The sequence below is a fragment of the Python bivittatus genome, unplaced genomic scaffold (assembly GCF_059951505.1).
Source record: "Python bivittatus isolate LINGU-HERP-01145 unplaced genomic scaffold, Pbiv_v1 ctg000060_np1212, whole genome shotgun sequence".
NCBI classification, from domain to species: Eukaryota; Metazoa; Chordata; class Lepidosauria; order Squamata; family Pythonidae; genus Python; species Python bivittatus.
Genome location: NW_028277044.1, coordinates 16,235,640 through 16,255,206, shown reverse-complemented (window position 1 = coordinate 16,255,206; position 19,567 = coordinate 16,235,640). Strand labels below are relative to the sequence as shown.

Below are 19,567 nucleotides of genomic sequence, written 5' to 3'. Positions count from 1 at the left end.
GAAGATAAATAGCCTTCATCTCCACCAAGAGAGAGGCTCTCGGCCAAAAGGTCCCTGCCCAAGCTTTGCATTCAAGCTCCATTCGGTCAGGCTTGCAGGCCCCAAATCCATCTGGGAACTCCCCATGTCTGAGAGGATCATCTAGTGGCCTTTTAAAACTTTGGGGTACAATGGAAACTATTTCCTGAGGCTTTTTCAGCCTCACTTTTACATTTTGGTTCTGGTTTGGTCATCTAAATATATATCTGCATGGTTCCCCCCACCCCCAATTATACATTAATTTTTCTGTTTGTTAGCTGCCCTGGGGAAAGTTGCGTAGAAGCTTATCAATTAAACAAATAAAATATTGCTGCCATGATCCATCATGCAAGAAGACTTGTATGTTGATGGTTCAATAATCAAAATCCATCTATTGACTTCCACATCAAATGAGATCCCTGGGGATTCCCACATGTGTATGTGTGTGTGCATATGCATATAACACAGAAGATACAGTAGGAACAACTTCCTACAATGTTCACAAAATTCCCACTGAATCTCAGTACCATACAAATCTTCCATTCCTGCCTCCAGGTTCATATCTGGCGCAATCCCTTTTCTCACACACTCCTTGCGTTGTGGTGCAAATGTCTTTCTTATCTCACCATTGCTGTTCCTAATAGAAAGGGGGAAATTGCAGTGAGGGGCAAAAACAAGCTCAACAAGAGAATCAGACACCTCCGGGTCTAACTTCTACCGAGGAAACCCTGTGAATCTTTGCTTTTCTTGCACCTAGTATCTAAGTGGGTAGAAATGTGTGTCATTTCATTTTCCGTTCTTCAGATGGTTTAAAACGCCATGATCCCCCCCCTTCCCTACTGCAATCAGTTATCCCATCAGCTCAATGCAATCTCCCTCAATGATACCGAAATGGAGAAATCGACTCCCCAAATCCATTCTTACAACCTGAAGGAGAGTCACTGCTGATCAGATCCAGTCCTTGCTTAAATTATGTACTCACAAATTGACAGCCTACATGACACATTTATTACCTTAAAATAGGTGTGCAGGTTGTTTCCAAAGAATAACATCCAATCACACTGAGGCTAAAGGAGGTTCGATTTAGCCCCAAACTACCCTGAGAGAAAAGAGATGGTTAAACAAGGGTTAACTCACCCTGTCCTCTCATTGCCAGTACAGAGACCAAACCCTAGGGTGCCCCCCCCCCAAAAAAGGGAATGCTGTAGAAGACCTGGATTCTCTCTCCATTTACTTTTCAGCCCTTGTGGTCATATGGATGGGTGTGAGAAAGAAAAAAATGGACAGAAAGCTGAGTTGAATAACACCCCCCTCTCCAAACACACACCCTGGCCATGGTGGTACTTATTCTGATCAGGCTACCATAAATATCCTATAGGTTTTTTTACAGAAAGTTTTTAAAACTCACAAGCAATGACTGCTCCTCACTAAGCTTTGCAATAATTTTGGGACTGCTTAAGATCGGCTGCTCTATAACTAGAGTGCCCCTGGTTGTTCGGCCCTGGATAGTGGCAGACCCTAGATGCCTATCCTTGGGTGTGTTATTCAAACACACACACACACACACACACACACAGAGTTGTGGCAGTAGTTGCCAGCCATGGGCTGATGCCCAGCAAAAACGACCCCCCCAAACTGACCCATAGCATTAGGCATTTCCTGTCAGGCCTAGCCCAAGGAACTCCAAAAAACCATGCAAATTCAGTCTGGCTATGTTTATTAGCTACAACCTCTAGCAAGAATCTTCCCAGACTAAAACCCCAGTTCCCAAAGTCCTCCAGCCACAACAGTGTGAATTCTTCAGGGAGGTGCCAGTCTCATCCTCTTGATCCTCCCACGTGGTTCTGGCGAGTTAAGAAAATGTTTGTCTCCCTGAGCTCGGCCTTCATAATCCCATTCCATCACATTTCCTAGCAATAGGAAAGAGGTGTCTGCATGAGGATCTCCACAACTGAATCAGAAGCATGCATAAATCGCACATGCGCTATGATGTGGATAGCAATCTGCAAGCATCAGGATGCGGCATGGGGCAAATTTCGGATACGCACCTGCATCCACATTCCACTTGCCTCTGCTCTTCGGCCAAAGAGCAGCCAGAACCGCTTACCAAGATGCACGGTCACAGGGCCACACTCTTAAAAAAGAGCCCACAGAAATAGAAATAAAGGGAGCGGGACAAAAGGGGGAGGAAAAGCAAACACAGGGAGCTCTTAGTCACTAAGCTCTTACCACAGCCAGATGGATGCCGAGCAGCGCAGAGAGAGGAGCCAAAAGTTGCTCGGTTCTCGGCCAAAACTTGGGGTACTCCACACCTGCTGCTTGGTGACAGCTAGAGAAGGGAGGACAGAGCCTTTGGGGAGGCAACGACCCCAGCTCCACATTGGAAGGAGGCCCCATCCGGACTATGGATCAGGATTTAAAATTTATTTATCATGTTTATGAGATCAGTTTATAAAGCTGGCCATCTTGCAGCTGCAATCCTGGGCAGCAAACCCAGGATTAAAAGCCAGCAAACACAATCCTTTTCATTCAAAGCAGTAACCTTCGATTAAAAGATAATCTCAAGAGTTACTTCTGTACTGGACCATTGACTTTAATGGACACAAAAGCAGGGAGAAAGAATGACATTGATGTGAGGTAGAACACAGGGGGGATGGTGGGGCTCAAATGAGGCATCTTCTGTGACTGGGTCTCTCCGAGCTTTAAAAGGCCCTGAGGGAGAACTGTCATCTTTTGACTCTTTTCAAGGCCTGCATGAAGACAATTCGGTATGGGCCTCTCCTCAATCAACCAATAACTGATGTGTTTTTGGCTGCCATGGGAGAGTCCCTTCTCGGTGAAAGTTCATGTGCCACGGGAGACCTTGATCAAGGTTCTTCTGCTGAGTGGAAAAGAGTTGCTTGATCTGGAAAGGAGTCCACTGGACAGCTTCTTCTTCTGATTCAGGTACGGCTTTTTGCTGGAGTGTTTTGAAACATTTGTTATCCAGTTTTGTAGTTTTGCCATGTAAATGTACCTTTTTGCACTTTAATTATTATATTTTTACTTTTCCATACATGGTTTAAACATAATACAAGAAAGATAGGTTAGAAATGTTAATAACTTCTTCACCAGGCAGATTTTTATTTTATTTTTTTACAATTTTTGTTACCAATCCCTTTTAACTGAAGATGCTGGAATCACACATTAGCCCTTATTGCGTCGTACCAGACCCCAGCCATTCCTTGGCAAGCTGGTTTTATATCCCCCCACATTAAAGACCCACAAGCCAAAAATGTCTTCATAAAATACCTGAAATATTTTTGCAGATCTAAAAGGTGTAACAGATAATGGTGCTTAAATATATACATAACATGTATTTAATATATTTAAAATGTAAATATTGGATGTAGATTACATAAGCTTATATTAAAAATATCTAGGGCATCTGATTGCCAGGTTCATACTGACTATGGAATGAAGCAGTGAGATTGTGGCTATTGAGCAGCCTCTGCTGGTGATTACAAGGCACAGTTATTTTGAGATGAGACCTGAAAAAAAAAGAGAGAAATCAAAGTCCCCTTAAAAAAACATTTTTGTAATATTGCAACATGAAATGTAATCAAGCTTGTCCAATATTCTGTGTCAGCCTGGTTTCCCCATGTTCAATGTTAACAAAGAATTAATTACTGAAGTCATTTGATTTGACTCACAACATTTATTCCAACGTCACGAGCTATTTTGCCAAGAACTTGCTCAACTATTTTTCACTACTAATCTACAAGGCATCTGTCCCCAATAGTTACCATCAGCTTAACCTGTCAGGATTTCATCTGCTCAAATTTAAAGGCCAATCTCTACTGGAGGAAGTTGAGATGACTCCCTTTGCAGTCATAAAAATGCACAGAGACACTCCCCTAGGTGATCTTTCCAATGGCCACGCCTAACTTAAAAAGCAGTGTGCAAGGAAGTGTAGCCACAAAGAAATTCTGGGAATTAGCTCAGCAAAGGGGATGTTGACTAAAACTCATAAAATATATGTAAGTGTTCAAATGTCTTTACTTGGGATGGTGCCAGGAAAAGAGTAAAGAAGAATGTTACAGGAATCTGGTTAAGAGATGTTCTGAATAATGCAACATTGTGAGTGGTCATTGAACATAGCAACCACCTTGCTGTGGAAACAGAAAGTGTAGGGAACTTTACTAAAGACTTTATTTTTGCTAAAAAGGAGAGCTGAGCTAAATAAAACTATTTTCATTCCACCACCTGCCATCCCTGCCATTTTTCATGTACTTCTTATTGTCCTTATAATCCTTGACCACTGCGCACCTGACTTTTCCCCATTTCCTTCTGTGGCCCCAGTTTTGCTTGTGGGGCTCAGATGTTCCTTTCCTGCCAGACATAATGGGCCTATTACCTTAATAACAGTTGTCTCAGGGACTTGACGTAGGGCCCCTTTGCATGTTACTGCAATGCCAATCTGCGCAAGGCTCTGAGCCACCTGCTTACTTTTTCATGGTCTCCTCCTGCATCAATAGCCAGCTTTATCCCAAATAGTGGTAAACCTTCCATTTTTTATTTAAATACACTCAGTTGAGTTTGAAAGTTTATTTTTATATACATACATACATACATATATATATTTATATTATATATATATATATATATATATATATATATATATAATATAAATATAAATATAAAAAATAAACAAGCTCTCCCCACTTCTATAAATAGCTACTATATAAGGGAAATTATCACAAACTGTTTTTGGAACTGTCCCCAATTTAGACCCAGTAAGTGCACCAATCATTTCATTACAGCTAACCTATATTAGTACCAGTGTCAAAATGCTTGTGTGGATGCTCTGAGTGTACTATTTAAATTCTGTAAAACAGGTGAAAAAGTTAGCAACTTCCCTGATATGGATGGAGGGGCCTGCATATCACAACATTCATGTGGTGTATCTTCACTTAAGACCACTAGTAGTTGGTCATAATCAGAGCCAGATTGAGGTCCATGAAATAGACCTCCAAGCCAGTAAGAATGAGAAATAGAGGCCCTATGTAGGATTTATACCACAGAGGATGAGCAGAGCTAAGAATTGGTCAGCATCTTTATGAAAGGATATCCCAGGCCTTAGGAAGCATGAGCACTAGATGAGACCACCACATGATTTCATACATGTTTCTAAGGAAAACATTCTATAAGAGAATGCATACTGGGAAAATAAATCCAGGAAAATAGTATTAGTGCTGATCTTATTTCTTAGGGAATAATCTACCCAAACTGGATTTTAGACGGAAGTTCACAATTTTGCCATCAAAATGGTATTTTCACCAGTGTCTATGAATACATTTCTCTCATCTTTGTAATGCTAAAGTACCACCAATGGCACCAGTGTCAGACTAGTAGTCTGCAAAGCAGTGAGACTGTATAGAACAGTTCTACTTATCCAGTAAATCCAAGCACTGTTGCATTATGGAATAATTACTAATTGTTTAACCAAATAATTTTATTTGTCAAGTTACATGTAAGATTATTTTATAAAAAATGTTAGCAGAAATCTATGAGGATTACATATGCAACTGCTATACTTATTAGTAAACAGGAATCACCAGAACTACTGGTTGCCGAAGCAGTGTGACAATTTCAAAATTAAGTTATTGCTACTTTGAAGAATACAACAGTATGCATTTTTATGCAGAAGTACAGAACTTTTGTCCAAATAAGCAAGCATGGGATTCAACCCTGTTCAAGCTCACTTCAGAAAAAAAAAAAAACATAGTTTGAGTTTATTTTCTTCTTCTACCAGTTGTGCACCTAGTTAATATTAAGTCATAAGAATTAAAGCTGATGGAAGGCCTCATGTCAAGGAAAGTTATATGCCGTGTTTAAATAAATATGAAGTTGTCAGGATTTTCATGAAAACTAGATCAAATTCTTTAAATGACCATTCCCAGTCTTCATATTGTGTAATTTAGCCATAGATAAGAGAAGGTGGATTAAAGAGAAGACACCCTTGCAACCGAGCTAATTTTCAGCATCTGTTTTCAAGTAATGCCTGCGCTTGCATGAATACTGCAATGGTAAAGGCAACCATGATCCATTTTAACTCTAAAGCTTATCATCATTACAAAATTACAAAGTGCACATTTAAAAATATATTGGTTTACATATTTTATACAGTTCAATAAAGGGCACTTTAAAGGTTATACAGCTAAGAGATCAAAAAGGCACAAATTCTTTAAAACAGTTATAATATGTAGTCAATGAATACTATTATACTACAGTACTCATAACTTAAATGAAAGTCGTTTATATCAGGACTTTGAAGTGCTTTAGGTTCTAAGGCAAAAGGTGCTCCTGAGCCCACAGGTGCGTGAATGTAGCACTTCCCTGTGCTTCCTTAAGGCTTTTCTTGCAATTGAGCAGCGTGCTCCACCCTCACTGAGCAATGGCAGAAAGCAAGTGGCAGACGGGTGCTACACTTATACCCCGAGGCACTCTGAAGCTGCTATTTGCCTTGAGATCCAAAGCCCTGCACAGCCCTAGTTCATAGCACGGTGATCTTTGGTACAAAAGCCTGATGCGCATTTCCTTTGGCCAAAAGTACATAGTTTAAGTGCAAGCTGCTGAAAAAAAAAGTCCATTCGAGTGAATGCTTAATCTGACAGCAACCTATAGTACAGTATGCAGAACTGATTATATATTTTAATACAGTTGCAGCGGTCAGTTTTCAAATGAACACGCATTAAGAAAAAGGAGGGTAACAATCCATCTTTCTTCCTCTCAGATTTGTGAAGAATTTCTTCTCTCATTTCACATAAAGCCAGAGCTGAAACAAAAGAAAGATATGTCAGTTGCACCCTTTTCTACAGAAAAAAACTATTTACACTACTAAAAAAAAATCTGTCTTAAAAAACAAACAAATCAGGGACACTTCAACAAATACCAGATGAGTAAATGCTGACACTGACTTAAGGATGGTGAGATATTAAAGGATACCACCTTTTTTACATGGAATCATTTAAGACTACAGATAATCCTCGCTATCCAACCACAATAGGGACTGGAATTTAGGTCGCTAAGCAATTTGGTTGTTAAGTGAATCGGAGCTGATTTTACTTTTATGATGGTTGTTAAGTGAATCACATGGTCGTTAAGTGAATAATGTGATTGTTAAGCGAATCCAGCTTCCCCAATGGACATTTTTTGCCAGAATTTGATTAACAACGTGATTCGCTTAACAACCATGTGATTCACTTAACAACCATCGTAAAAAGGTTGCAAATCACGATCACATGACCCCAGGGTCATAAAGCACTTTTCTCAAGGCTGTCGTAACTCTGGACCATTGTTAAATTAATGTTAACATTAAGTTAAGTGAGGATTACCTGTGCAGAAAAAAGTTCAGGCATCCAGTGCTCCAGCCATCTAAAACTCAATTCCATATGGACAACAATAACCTTTTGTTATGCCTTCTACACAATATGCTAGCTTTCCAAGTAAAGTGACTATAAACATATCTGAACTCTTCATTCCAGAAAAAGTTGCATCAGGTGGACTTTTTGCACAATCAAATAAATAACAAATAAAGGAGCTATTCTAGAACCAAAGCTACAATAAGCTTTCAGTCTAACATCCTTGAAAATCTGTTTACATGCTATATATCAAGAATTACAATAAAAAAGAAAATTACTAAATATATATACATTTCTAATTCCAGCAATATAAAAAACAAAAAGAAAAAAAAACCCCAATCTGTCATGTAACCCCCTTTTCTCTTATTCTAATAAAATATGGTAATTCAACTTCAGTTGTTTCGTATTAGTCTAAATGTGTAAGTATTTTTGATTTATAACCAAGGATAAAATCACTAAACATGAACCCAGTGGTTTTAGGTTACATAGCTCAACTTGACTTAAATTGATTTTATAATAGCTCAAACACCATTAACAAGCATATAGAATATATAAAGTGTATTTAATGGTACATTCCTATGCATTAAGATGCCCCACTGAGTACAGTGGCATAGGCCTGCACTTGAAATGCCATTTATAGTAATGACACATCCAGCTAAGTCCAAAACCAACTATCATTCAACTTTTCACAGATGCTGTATTTCTTCTATTTCAACTGGGAAGGTCTTGTCAAATCTATACTTTTCAGATATAGATGATTAACCAAACATTTTTGTTATCTGTTTAGATCAAAAACTCTTAGAAGATCTTTCTCTTTCTAATTGGTAAAACTTCAAATTCAACTCAATAAAACACCACATTCAAAATAATGAGAAAATGGAAGATTTTGGTCCTTGTATTTTATCTACTACATACTGGAAAACACTAGATTTGTTGTGGATGTAGTCACTAACCATGTATGCATAGTGCCAGCTATCTTTGGATATGTAAGTTCTATCTTCTCAACTCTTACCCATTGCCAGAAAGAATATATTCCAGGTACAGAGCAGCCCAAGTCTGTCTAGAAGACCTCCAGGATTACTAAATATATATACATTTCTAGATTCCAGGACCTCCTTGCTGACTGTTTTTTGATCCCTGGACAAAGAGCAGCAGACACAAGCCTCAGGGGCTCTAACACTGTGCAAAAGGAAGAGTTCCTGGATCTGAAGAGCATGAAGCAACAAGTGAGATGATCAGAGACTCTCTACTCAGAAGGGCCAAAGTAGGAATCTATTGGCTAGATATCTGTCAAGGTCAGATAATATTACAGGAACAGGGAAAGATGTAACAGGAATGAGCCTTGCAAACATGATTTGGAAGCCTTTAAATTGAATCACTTGGGACAAGGAGAGTAGAGCCCAGAGAACAGTGCAAAGCTTAGTACTGGAACAAGGGATTGGAAGGATATACAGAATGTAGAGGACCTAATAACAAGTATGTAAATATAGGAAGGAATAGGTCAAGTTATACGACACAAGGATTCCTCTGTATAAATGGATAGAATATGAGGAACAATCAGAACTAGACATCTTAATAAAGGAAGATAAATGTGATTTATTTAGCACTATGGAAACCTGGTGGGATGAAACTCATAAGTGAAATGCATGGATTGGAGGGTATACATTCTTCAAAAGGAACAGACCAGAATGAAGGGAAGGAGGAATGGCATTTTATGTGAAGAAAGCCCACACATGTATTGAGATCCAGGAATTTGAGCCTGAGGGCCCAATAGAGAACATCTGGATAAGAATACAAAAAAGAGGAATAAACAAAGATTTTATTGTGGGGGCTCATTATGGAATATCAAGCCAGGCAGAGGGTTGAGATAATGTCCTCTTGGATCAGATTACAGAATTTCAGGGAGGAGAGACATTCTAATAGTGGGAGGTTTCAATTACCAGGTCATCTGTTGGAAAACCAACTCAACCAAGACTGCAAGATCTCCAAAATTCCTCAGTGGCCTTGTTGCTTCATTTATAGAATGCTGAAGAAGATACAAATCATTGGCTCTCTTAGATCAGTGTAACAACTGTGAAACTTTGGAAGGAAGCTACCATGTCAAAAATATTGGGAGTCTAGTGCACACCAGATTTCAGCAACCCAGAAAGACTAGAGCACAAAAGGAATTTAGGTTCACAAAGGAAACCAAAAGCATCAAAAAGGGCTTTTGGGCTATATCAGAAGTAAAAGCAAAAAAAAGAGGAAGTCATCCACAGCTTGAACATGGTAGGATGGAAACAGATGACAGGGAGAGAGCAGAGCTCCTCAATTCCTACTTTATTTCTATCTTTTCCCCTAGTAGGAACTATGTTCGAATGGACCTAACTAGAACAATTAGTTAGGAGGGAGTAGCAATCCAAGGTAAGGAAAGAGATGGTTACAAAACATCTGGCTACTATGAATGAATTGAAGTCTCCAGGAGCAGAACCATTACATATAAGAGTCCTGAAGGAGTTTGCAGATATCATCTTGGAGCCCCTTCTGTGATCTTTGAGAAATCATGAAAGATAGATTTAGAATTGGAGAATGGAAAATTGTTTCTATCTTCAAAACTGAGGAGAAAACAGTCAACTTGGTATCAATATAAGGCAAACCTCTGGAACAGATCATTAAGAAGTCAGTTTGTGAACATTTAGAAAACAATGCATTGTTTAACAGGAGCCAGGATAAACAAGTCATATAAAATTAACCTAATCCTCTTTTTTTGACAGAATGACTAGTTAGTTGTCCACAGAAGTAGTGAACATAGTATATATTTGCTTCAGCAAAGCATTCAACAAGTCTCCCATGAAATCAAGAAGATGGCAAAATGTGAACTGGACTAGCTACCATTAGGTGGATATAGAGCAGGTTGAACAATTGTACCCATCAAGGGTACAATAATGGCTGTACATCAAGCTGGAAGTGTTGAATGGTTTAGTTTTGTTCAACATATCTCCAAAAGGCTCAGGTGATAGGTTAGAAAATCTGATTATCAAATTTTCAGATAACACAAAGATAAGAAGGATGACAAACACCTTAGAGGAAAAGAGATGACAGTTGGCTTCAAGAGTCTGAAGGGCTGCCATGCAGAAGATGGGATAAAGTTGTTCAGGATTGTTCCAGAAGACAGGAGAAGAAACAACAGATTTAAATACTAGGAAGTAATTTTACAAGGACATCAAGAAAAATTTCCTCTTTATAAGAGCTGTTCAATAATGGAACAGATGTTGTATGAAGTAAGGGGGTCCCCTTTCCTTGAGATGTTTAAATAGAGATTAAATGGCCATCTGTCATAGTTGCTGAGGTGATGGATTCCTGCCCTGGGCAATGGATTGGATTAGATGATCTCCATGATCCTTTCCAACTTCCAATTTTTTGTCTTTTTAACTGAACTTAAAGAGGTGTAGGTGAAATTTCCACAACAATTTCTATCCAGACACTGAACAAAAACAATCTTGTTTGACTTCAACAAAATGGCTGTTTCTGAATTGAACTGAATGGTAATTCATATAACTGAGTAGTACTTGGTCATTTTATTAATTTATTTGCAAGGCTGAATTAAACCAGCAATTTGACACTGAGAAGAGAAGCACTTAGAATGGAGAGGGGGAAGGATATGTTGTATTTCTGCTGATGTTGCCACTATGCCCTGTCAGGTTCTTCACCAGAAGTAGCAGTAATAGTCTCAGAGGGGGACCTAATTTGATTCCTCCTCCATGTCATCTAAGAACTGGCATTGGAAAGCATCTTTCCATTATGATGGAATGCTTTCTAAAAGCAAAAAACAAAAACAAACTGGACTGCAGGGGAGGAAAAAAAGCCATTGTTATTCTTCTGCCCTGGATGTCTTGATTCTCTCACTTCCTGCAGTTTCACTCTGGATTGTTCTGCCCCTCAGTTTAAGGCAGGATTATAGGACTAAAAATAATAAAAATGGTTCAATATGTAGCTGAGATTTTGAATACTACAATTGCCACACTGTATTTCACAAAAAATCTTTAGGATTAAAAAAATTCTACTAATAACTTGAATCATAGCAAGAGAACTACAATAGTTGTCATGAGTTGTACCAATAATCTTAGGATTGGATAAACAGCTTCCTGTAAATATTAAAGATACTCAACATAAGGTTCTGTTTCTGTGACTTACTATCAGGCCCTAACCACTTAAATCTTTGTGGATTACATCCAAATACTATTGCTGGTATTCCCTGTGATGGAATCTGTCCCTTTCTAACTTCTCTCTTGCTCTCTCGTCATCTACGTTCACAACTTCCTGATCTCTGACATCAAAGCATAGGAGCTCAAGACGAAAACCTGGATCCCTTCAGAAAAAAAGAAAAACAAGAATTTTCATCAAGGTGCCCAATAATATCAATACTTTTTTTCTATAACAATTTAAAACAAAATCATCATTTTCACAGTTGGAATCTCTGAGTGATTTATTATTGCTTAAGATATTGTTCCTGAGCTGAATAGTTTCCTCTTCCTCCAAACTTTCAAAATGGACTACTTACTTTTTTCGATCTTTATCTTTTTTTAAACCAGTTGTAGGTGTAGGAGGCAGAGGCCTCCCTTGCAATATGTCTGAGGCAGCTTTCCTCTTATTGAATGCAATAATTTCATCTTCCAGAAGCTTTCTTTTTTCTTCCACTTTCATTCTCTCCTCCTGATGTAGTCGTTTCAAATGTTCAAACTTCATTTGAAGCTGAAATAAAGCATAAAAACATTGTTTCTGCCACAAGAGTTTAGCCTCACCTTAAACCTATGCTCCTCAATAATCACATGGCAAAGTAAAGGCAAATTTTTAAGATAATTGTTTCAATTGTATGCTTTAAAATACTCTGAACATGGATGTTGCCTTAATTAGCTTATAATTCAGAGTGCAAAATTTGACTTCTGCTTAACAAATTACAGCCAGGTTGGGCAGTTACACACTAGATCAACTTTTGAGGACATCAAGTATCTTTTCTTAATAATGTATTGAAAACTGAAAAGGAATTTGTATCAAATATACAATAACCTTGAATTTATTTTTTTGCTCTTTGGCAAGCAGTGAGAAAACCAGGTCACACAGGGATAAAGTAATGCTTTCTACATATTCAGAAAATTAATTCCATGCAGAACAATCATTGTACATTTCTTAAATGCCTCCACCCTCCAACTAAAGTTGACTGAGTGTGTTCATTACCCAGAAAGAACTACAGAACTGTGAGAAAATTTATTGTTTTAACCAAAGAGAACAGGGTAAAGCCCTTTATTAGATCCTGGAGAGGAAATTGGTGGGGGATGGGGAAGAGAGAGAGAGGGGAAAGAGAAACTTCTACCTACCAGTTAGTATTATCTGGGGGGGGGGGGAATTAAGGCTGGGGAGACATATTCTATTTGGTACACATCTATCCATATCTAATTTTTTCTTACACCAAGTCAAGAATTGTCAAGTCAAGATTTTAAGACCTTTGTCCCATTTAAACAGTCTGAATTGGAATATTTTATTATAATTAGACTAAACATACTTCCTCTTAATCCATTCAAAAGAACAATAATCTCTGGAAGGATCAGAAACTTTAAAATGTATACCATTCAGAGACTGAAGAGGTTACAAAGAATTGTAAGATTCCTAACCCAACAGCACAGAGTGCTGCCACTGAGTCTGAACGGTACAGTTTGAGTGAACAATTTATTATTTAGACTTAGTAACAGGTAGATTTTTTTTCAATTGCCTATGAAAGCTCAGTAGCCAGTGGCCACATATGTAATTATGTAGTTAATGTAAATATGTATTTAATCAAGTGGGGAGTTCAGTGTACCACATCTGAGTATCTCTTGCTGAACCTGAGTGACCCACTTATTTTGTAGGCCAGATGAGATTGTTAAGACCTTATCTGCATGCTTAGGGAATTCTCAGGGTGGGGTGGGGATGCCATGAGCAAATGTGAGAGAAATCACACTGGCTGCAATCTCCTTGAATATGGGTGGCCTTCCTTGAGCTGCTGGCACTAGACCAGGGTATGAATAGGTTCCAGGTGCTGAATCTCTTTTTTGACAACTTTTACACTCACAGAAACAGCTTCTACAATAGCAGCAGGAAACCAAAATGCTCGAGGACTGGAACAGGCCCATAGAACCCAGAATCATGCCCATCCCCAACAGGAAGAATTGCCCTTGGATAAGGGAGAAGATGAGATTAGGCAACATCCTGGCTGTCCAAGAACAGTCCCAGCCAGGGAAGAGTTCTGACAGTGATTCAGCTTTGGGTGTGCATGTCTAGCTTGCATTTGCACAGTTGGATCTCTGCCAGATCATGTCACCATTCTGCATGTACAAGTCAACACCCAGCTTGTCCAGGCAAATGGCAGCCCTGACAAAACATGATCTGATAGTTTTTTGGGGATGAGGGGGCTCTGAGAAATCAGTATTTTAGGAGGACATGGCACCCCAACATTTGAGAACCCGATTTCATCTATGCCAAGTTTCTATAACCACCAAAACTCACTTAAGTAGAGTTGAAATATACTTACTTCTCGTTCTGCTTCTTTTAGCAGTGCTTCTTTCTCTTTGACTCTTTGCACAAACATTTGTCTCATTTCTTCTTGTTTCCGTTCTAATTCACCAAGAAATTCATGTCGTTTAGCTTCATAAGTCTCCTGTAGACTGAGAGCCATAAAATGTAAATAGCTTTCATCATTTTATGAAAGGCAACAGTGTAAAAGATTTCACAACTGTGCTCAACAAAAAATATCACAACACTTTTGAAAAGGTTCCTTCTTCCAGAAAGTTAATGGTCTCTTGGGGATTCCAAAAATATTGAATAAATGCCTTGGGCTGATACTTATTTTACATTAAAAATTGGGCTCCATGCTCAGAATGTTCTACTTGTAAAGCATTTTCCAAATTTCAAATTGTATCTAAAATTCTGAATTTCCTTAGAATTTACAAACATAACTTCTTTTCTCTTAAATATTTTGATTCTACATTGGCCTTCCAAATGAAAAGCATCAGTCACAAAAGCAACTAAAGAATACAAACAGAATTGAGCAAATGTGCATCTGACAGATTGAAAACAAATATAGAACTGCTTATACCAAGGACATTCCTTTTGTCCAAAAAATGCAAAATTGTGTATAATTCGATTTTCAGTTTCATGTTATTTTTGCACGCAACATGCTTATTTATGTTGATTTGTTTTGTTTTTCTGTCATGAGTATCAGGAGGTAGTTGTTAAAGGCAGGAGCAGATTATAAGGGAGAAGCAGACTAAATGGATGGTATAAATATAATACTGAGCTAGTCACTGGGAATATTTATCTTCAGTTGTAAAACTGCTTCACTAACTTTCCAGGCACAATTCAAGTACTGGTGTTATCCTATACATCCTCTGGGAAAAATAATGTTATAAAAATGCAGTTCTAACACAGAATCTAATACCTGGTTCTATGAGTCAAACAACAGTTTCAATTAGCAGTAAGCATACATATATGGTATGGAGGTCAACTGGCAACTCCTAGTTGACCTTGGTTGATCTCAACAAATTAAGTAGTGTTGAGCCTGTTTACTATCTGGATAGGAGACCGCCAGAAAATACCACAGCTGTATTCTAGACTAGTGAATCATCATCATCATCATCATCCTGGAGGAAAGCAATGGCAAACTCTTTCAGTTTAGTAGCCAAGAAAAATACATAGAGTCACCAGGTGGAGTCATTATGAAGTCACCAGGAGCTGACTCAAAGGAGAAATTACCTTATACATATTTGATAATCAATATTAACAAGGCATATTATAGTCATATAACCAATCACCCAATGCCTCCATTTGATGAATCTACAGTTTCATTTTGAAGCAGAAAACAATGGGGTACAGATATATTCCCATGCAGATAACTTCAAATGTGACACTGTATTTGTTGTATGTGAAAGATCTGTGACATGACATATTTCCACAACAAAATACTGTTTTGTACAAACAGACAGGATGCAATAAGAAATCTGTAAGGAGGAGATGGGCAGCAACAGTATGAATAAGAATTAATTGCAGGAATTGAATGGGCTTAGTACACTGTACTGGTAAGGGTGGGGATTCATTGTTAAGCCTTGATCCTAAAAGCATCTGGCTTGGACATATGGTCCATGGAGTGAAATGAAATTTAACTCTGATAAAATAGATTAATTTAGCAAAAGCCTTAGAAAGGATTTGAAATTCTGAAAAGGGTATTTAAAAGACTACTTTTAGCAACAAAATTTACTTGATGTAGTAATATGTAGTAGCATATAGTGTACATTAGAGAAAATTCTCTTCTATTTAAAATATAGATATCTAAAGATCATCTAACAAACCTGACTACATTAGCTAATTTATTTACTGAAATTATAATTTCATATAAAAACTCTAGAAAGATTACTTTTTATATTCAATTTTCTTCCTATTGTCTGGCTTCCCAATATTCTTTTCTTCTTTATTTACCTATTTAGAATCTCTTCTTAATTTTAAAAACAGCATTTCTACATTTCCTGTTAAAAACATCCTTCCTTTTTGACACATTGCCACTATGATAGCCTCCTAAATGCTCTTTCAACAAAATAATGTTCCTGGAAAGACGCTATTCCAAAGTAGGCAAGCGATACTAAGCTATTTGAAAAGTGGTTTCCATCTCACTGTTATATAACTATAATTTCACTAAATAAATTAGATTAGTCAGCTGAAGTAGTCATACTTATTAGATGATCTTTCAATATTTATATTTTAAATAGAATAGAATTTTCTCTAATGTGTAACAACAGCATCTGGAGTTTTCCTAACTTTCCATTCTTGGGATCTATTAAAGAGCAAAGGTGCTGTTTTCATCATTAAATTTCATGGGCTTCATTTACAGCATGACTAGTTCAGTTGAGATACGATCACAGGTTAACTGCAGGTGTTTTCCTTCAATGGGCAACATTCGGTATTCTAAGCCTAGTTACTGTATCTGACAACCTTTTTCCTTCTCTCCTTCTTTGCTGGATTACAGAATCATATCTTACTTCTTCACTATCCATACATCTTGCACTGAAGGGTTATATAAATTAAATGAGCAGGCAGTAGATCTGCACCCATTCTTTTCTGGCCAGTCACACATCCTTCCTAAAAGAATCAATGTCAAAACCAGTTTGTCCTCCTTCATACTGAACCTTGATTATACAGAGTGGCTGGATTAATGTTATGCTCTGGCATGTTTTATTTGGAAAAAAAAAGCCTGCTTAAACTTCAAGAACAGAAAGTTTGCTGAATTCAAAGTAGCAAACGTGCCTAAAGAAATGAAGGGAAAATAAAACCAAAGTAATGCCATTGCTAAAAAACAACTTATTAGCTGTAGTATGAAGATATGTATGTGCATAACCTGGGAGGATAGCTTCATTTCAATTATACCAATAAATACAGTGGGGCAAAAAAGTATTTAGTCAGCCACCAATTGTGCAAGTTCTTCCACTTAAAAAGATGAGAGAGGCCTGTAATTTTCATCATAGGAATACCTCAACTATGAGAGACAAAATGGGGGGAAAAATCCAGAAAATCACATTGTCTGATTTTTAAAGAATTTATTTGCAAATCATGGTGGAAAATAAGTATTTGGTCAATATCAAAAGTTCATCTCAATACTTTGTTATATATCCTTTGTTGGCAATGACAGAGGTCAAACGTTTTCTGTAAGTCTTCACAAGGTTTTCACACACTGTTGCTGGTATTTTAGCCCATTCCTCCATGCAGATCTCCTCTAGAGCAGTGATGTTTTGGGGCTGTCGCTGGGCAACACAGACTTTCAACTCCCTCCAAAGGTTTTCCATGGGGTTGAGATCTGGAGACTGGCTAGGCCACTCCACGACCTTGAAATGCTTCTTACGAAGCCACTCCTTTGTTGCCCGGGCAGTGTGTTTGGGATCATTGTCATGCTGAAAGACCCAGCCACGTTTCATCTTCAATGCCCTTGCTGATGGAAGGAGGTGTTCACTCAAAATCTCACGATACATGGCCCCATTCATTCTTTCCTTTACACAGATCAGTCGTCCTAGTCCCTTTGCAGAAAAACAGCCCCAAAGCATGATGTTTCCACCCCCATGCTTCACAGTAGGTATGGTGTTCTTTGGATGCAACTCAGCATTCTCTCTCCTCCAAACACGACAAGTTGAGTTTAGACCAAAACGTTCTACTTTGGTTTCATCTGACCATATGACATTCTCCCAATCCTCTTCTGGATCATCCAAATGCTCTCTAGCAAACTTCAGATGGGCCCGGACATGTACTGGCTTAAGCAGGGGGACATGTCTGGCACTGCAGGATTTGAGTCCCTGGCGGCATAGTGTGTTAATGATGGTAGCCTTTGTTACTTTGGTCCCAGCTCTCTGCAGGTCATTCACTAGGTTCCCCTGTGTGGTTCTGGGATTTTTGCTCACCGTTCTTGTGATCATTTTGACCCCACGGGGTGAGATCTTGCATGGAGCCCCAGATCGAGGGAGATTATCAGTGGTCTTGTATGTCTTCCATTTTCTAATTATTGCTCCCACAGTTGATTTCTTCACACCAAGCTGCTTGCCTATTGCAGATTCAGTCTTCCCAGCCTGGTGCAGGTCTACAATTTTGTTTCTAGTGTCCTTCAACAGCTCTTTGCTCTTGGCCATAGTGGAGTTTGGAGTGTGACTGTTTGAGGTTGTGGACAGGTGTCTTTTATACTGATAACAAGGTCAAACAGGTGCCATTACTACAGGTAACGAGTGGAGGACAGAGGAGCCTCTTAAAGAAGTAGTTACAGGTCTGTGAGAGCCAGACATCTTGCTTGTTTGTAGGTGACCAAATACTTATTTTCCACCATGATTTCAAATAAATTCTTTAAAAATCAGACAATGTGATTTTCTGGATTTTTTTTCTCATTTTGTCTCTCATAGTTGAGGTATACCTATGATGGAAATTACAGGCCTCTCTCATCTTTTTAAGTGGGAGAACTTGCACAATTGGTGGCTGACTAAATACTTTTTTGCCCCACTGTAAATGATCACAGGTGTTTAACAGGTAGCAGAACATAGGTAACCTTCCTAAACTTTATGTTAAAACAATTCTTTTTCAGAGTTAGGATAACCTAACTGTCCATTTCTCCACTGTTACTGTTTTATTCTCATCAACCATGTTTTATTATAGAAGTTCATGGTTAGGACTGCAGTACAGGAGCTGTCTTATGGCAGAAAGCATCTGGACATCTTTACTGAATAACAAGAAGACAGAAGAAAACCAAATGGGTATTTAAGAACACAGGAAATTGTCTTTCACTAACTCACTCTACTTGTCCATCTAGCATAGGTCTTGGTGTTCCAAAAGCCAGTAGCTCTCTGGGTTCTTGGGCAGAAGATCTTTCCCTTCACCAGCTACCTGGTCTTTTGAATTGGGAACATATTGCTCCACTACTGCATTATGGCTTCTGTATTGTATTTAAAGAGTGTTGAGTTCATTGGATATAAGTGAATTCATTATATAGCTTAGAATCAGTATTGCTATTAAGGCATTATCAATTCATGTAAGATCATGCTGTCACTTTCTATAAAGTAAAAAAAAAAAGATTAAAACAGCAATATATCTAAGACTATACTTTAACCATTCTACACTACAAAACAACATACCTTTCTCTATAAGTGGTCTTTTTGCTATCTGGCATCCTAAAAACAAAGGTATATAGATTCATCAAGGCATGTTACTGTCCAAAGAAACTATTCAAGAAATCCTATACAAGTTTATTCAAAAGTAAGACCTGCCGAGTTTAAAGAAATTTATTTCAAGGCAGTGGGATGTGAGATGTAATCTAGTTTACGTTATTCTTACAAAAGAATATTGAGCATTTGGTGCCATTCAAGCTGTAGCATTTTTCCAAATGTTAAATGAATTCATTTTTCCAACAAAAATATAACACACTTTTATAATATTTAGGTTTCTCTTTAACACTTACCAACAAAATGTATTAATAAAGACCCATAAAGGATAGTTTACAGCTCTATTAGCTGTTCAGCTAAACAGCTTTTTGGCACCTTGAAAGGTTTCATGGATTATTTATTATCCTGGGAGAAAAAGCAAGTACATGTGTTTGTAGAGATTGTAGGGTGGTCTAA

General features: G+C 38.0%; 1 protein-coding gene across 3 annotated transcripts in view; it reads right to left on the bottom strand.

The window, feature by feature from the left end:
• Window positions 1-5,494: 5,494 nt before the first annotated feature.
• The window catches only part of SEPTIN10 (septin 10), a 50,676-nt gene continuing 36,603 nt past the window's right edge, over window positions 5,495-19,567 (bottom strand). For 2 of the 3 annotated variants that reach the window (XM_088136557.1, XM_088136558.1), the window contains exons 9-12: window positions 19,085-19,120; window positions 13,966-14,098; window positions 11,962-12,152; window positions 5,495-6,835 (exon numbers count right to left, since the gene is read on the bottom strand). In XM_088136557.1, coding sequence (XP_087992683.1) covers window positions 6,820-6,835; window positions 11,962-12,152; window positions 13,966-14,098; window positions 19,085-19,120 — 376 coding nt within the window. In that variant the 3' untranslated portion in view covers window positions 5,495-6,819. The remainder of the gene's footprint in view (window positions 6,836-11,961; window positions 12,153-13,965; window positions 14,099-19,084; window positions 19,121-19,567) is intronic. The other variant, XM_007426640.4, reaches the window with a different exon arrangement.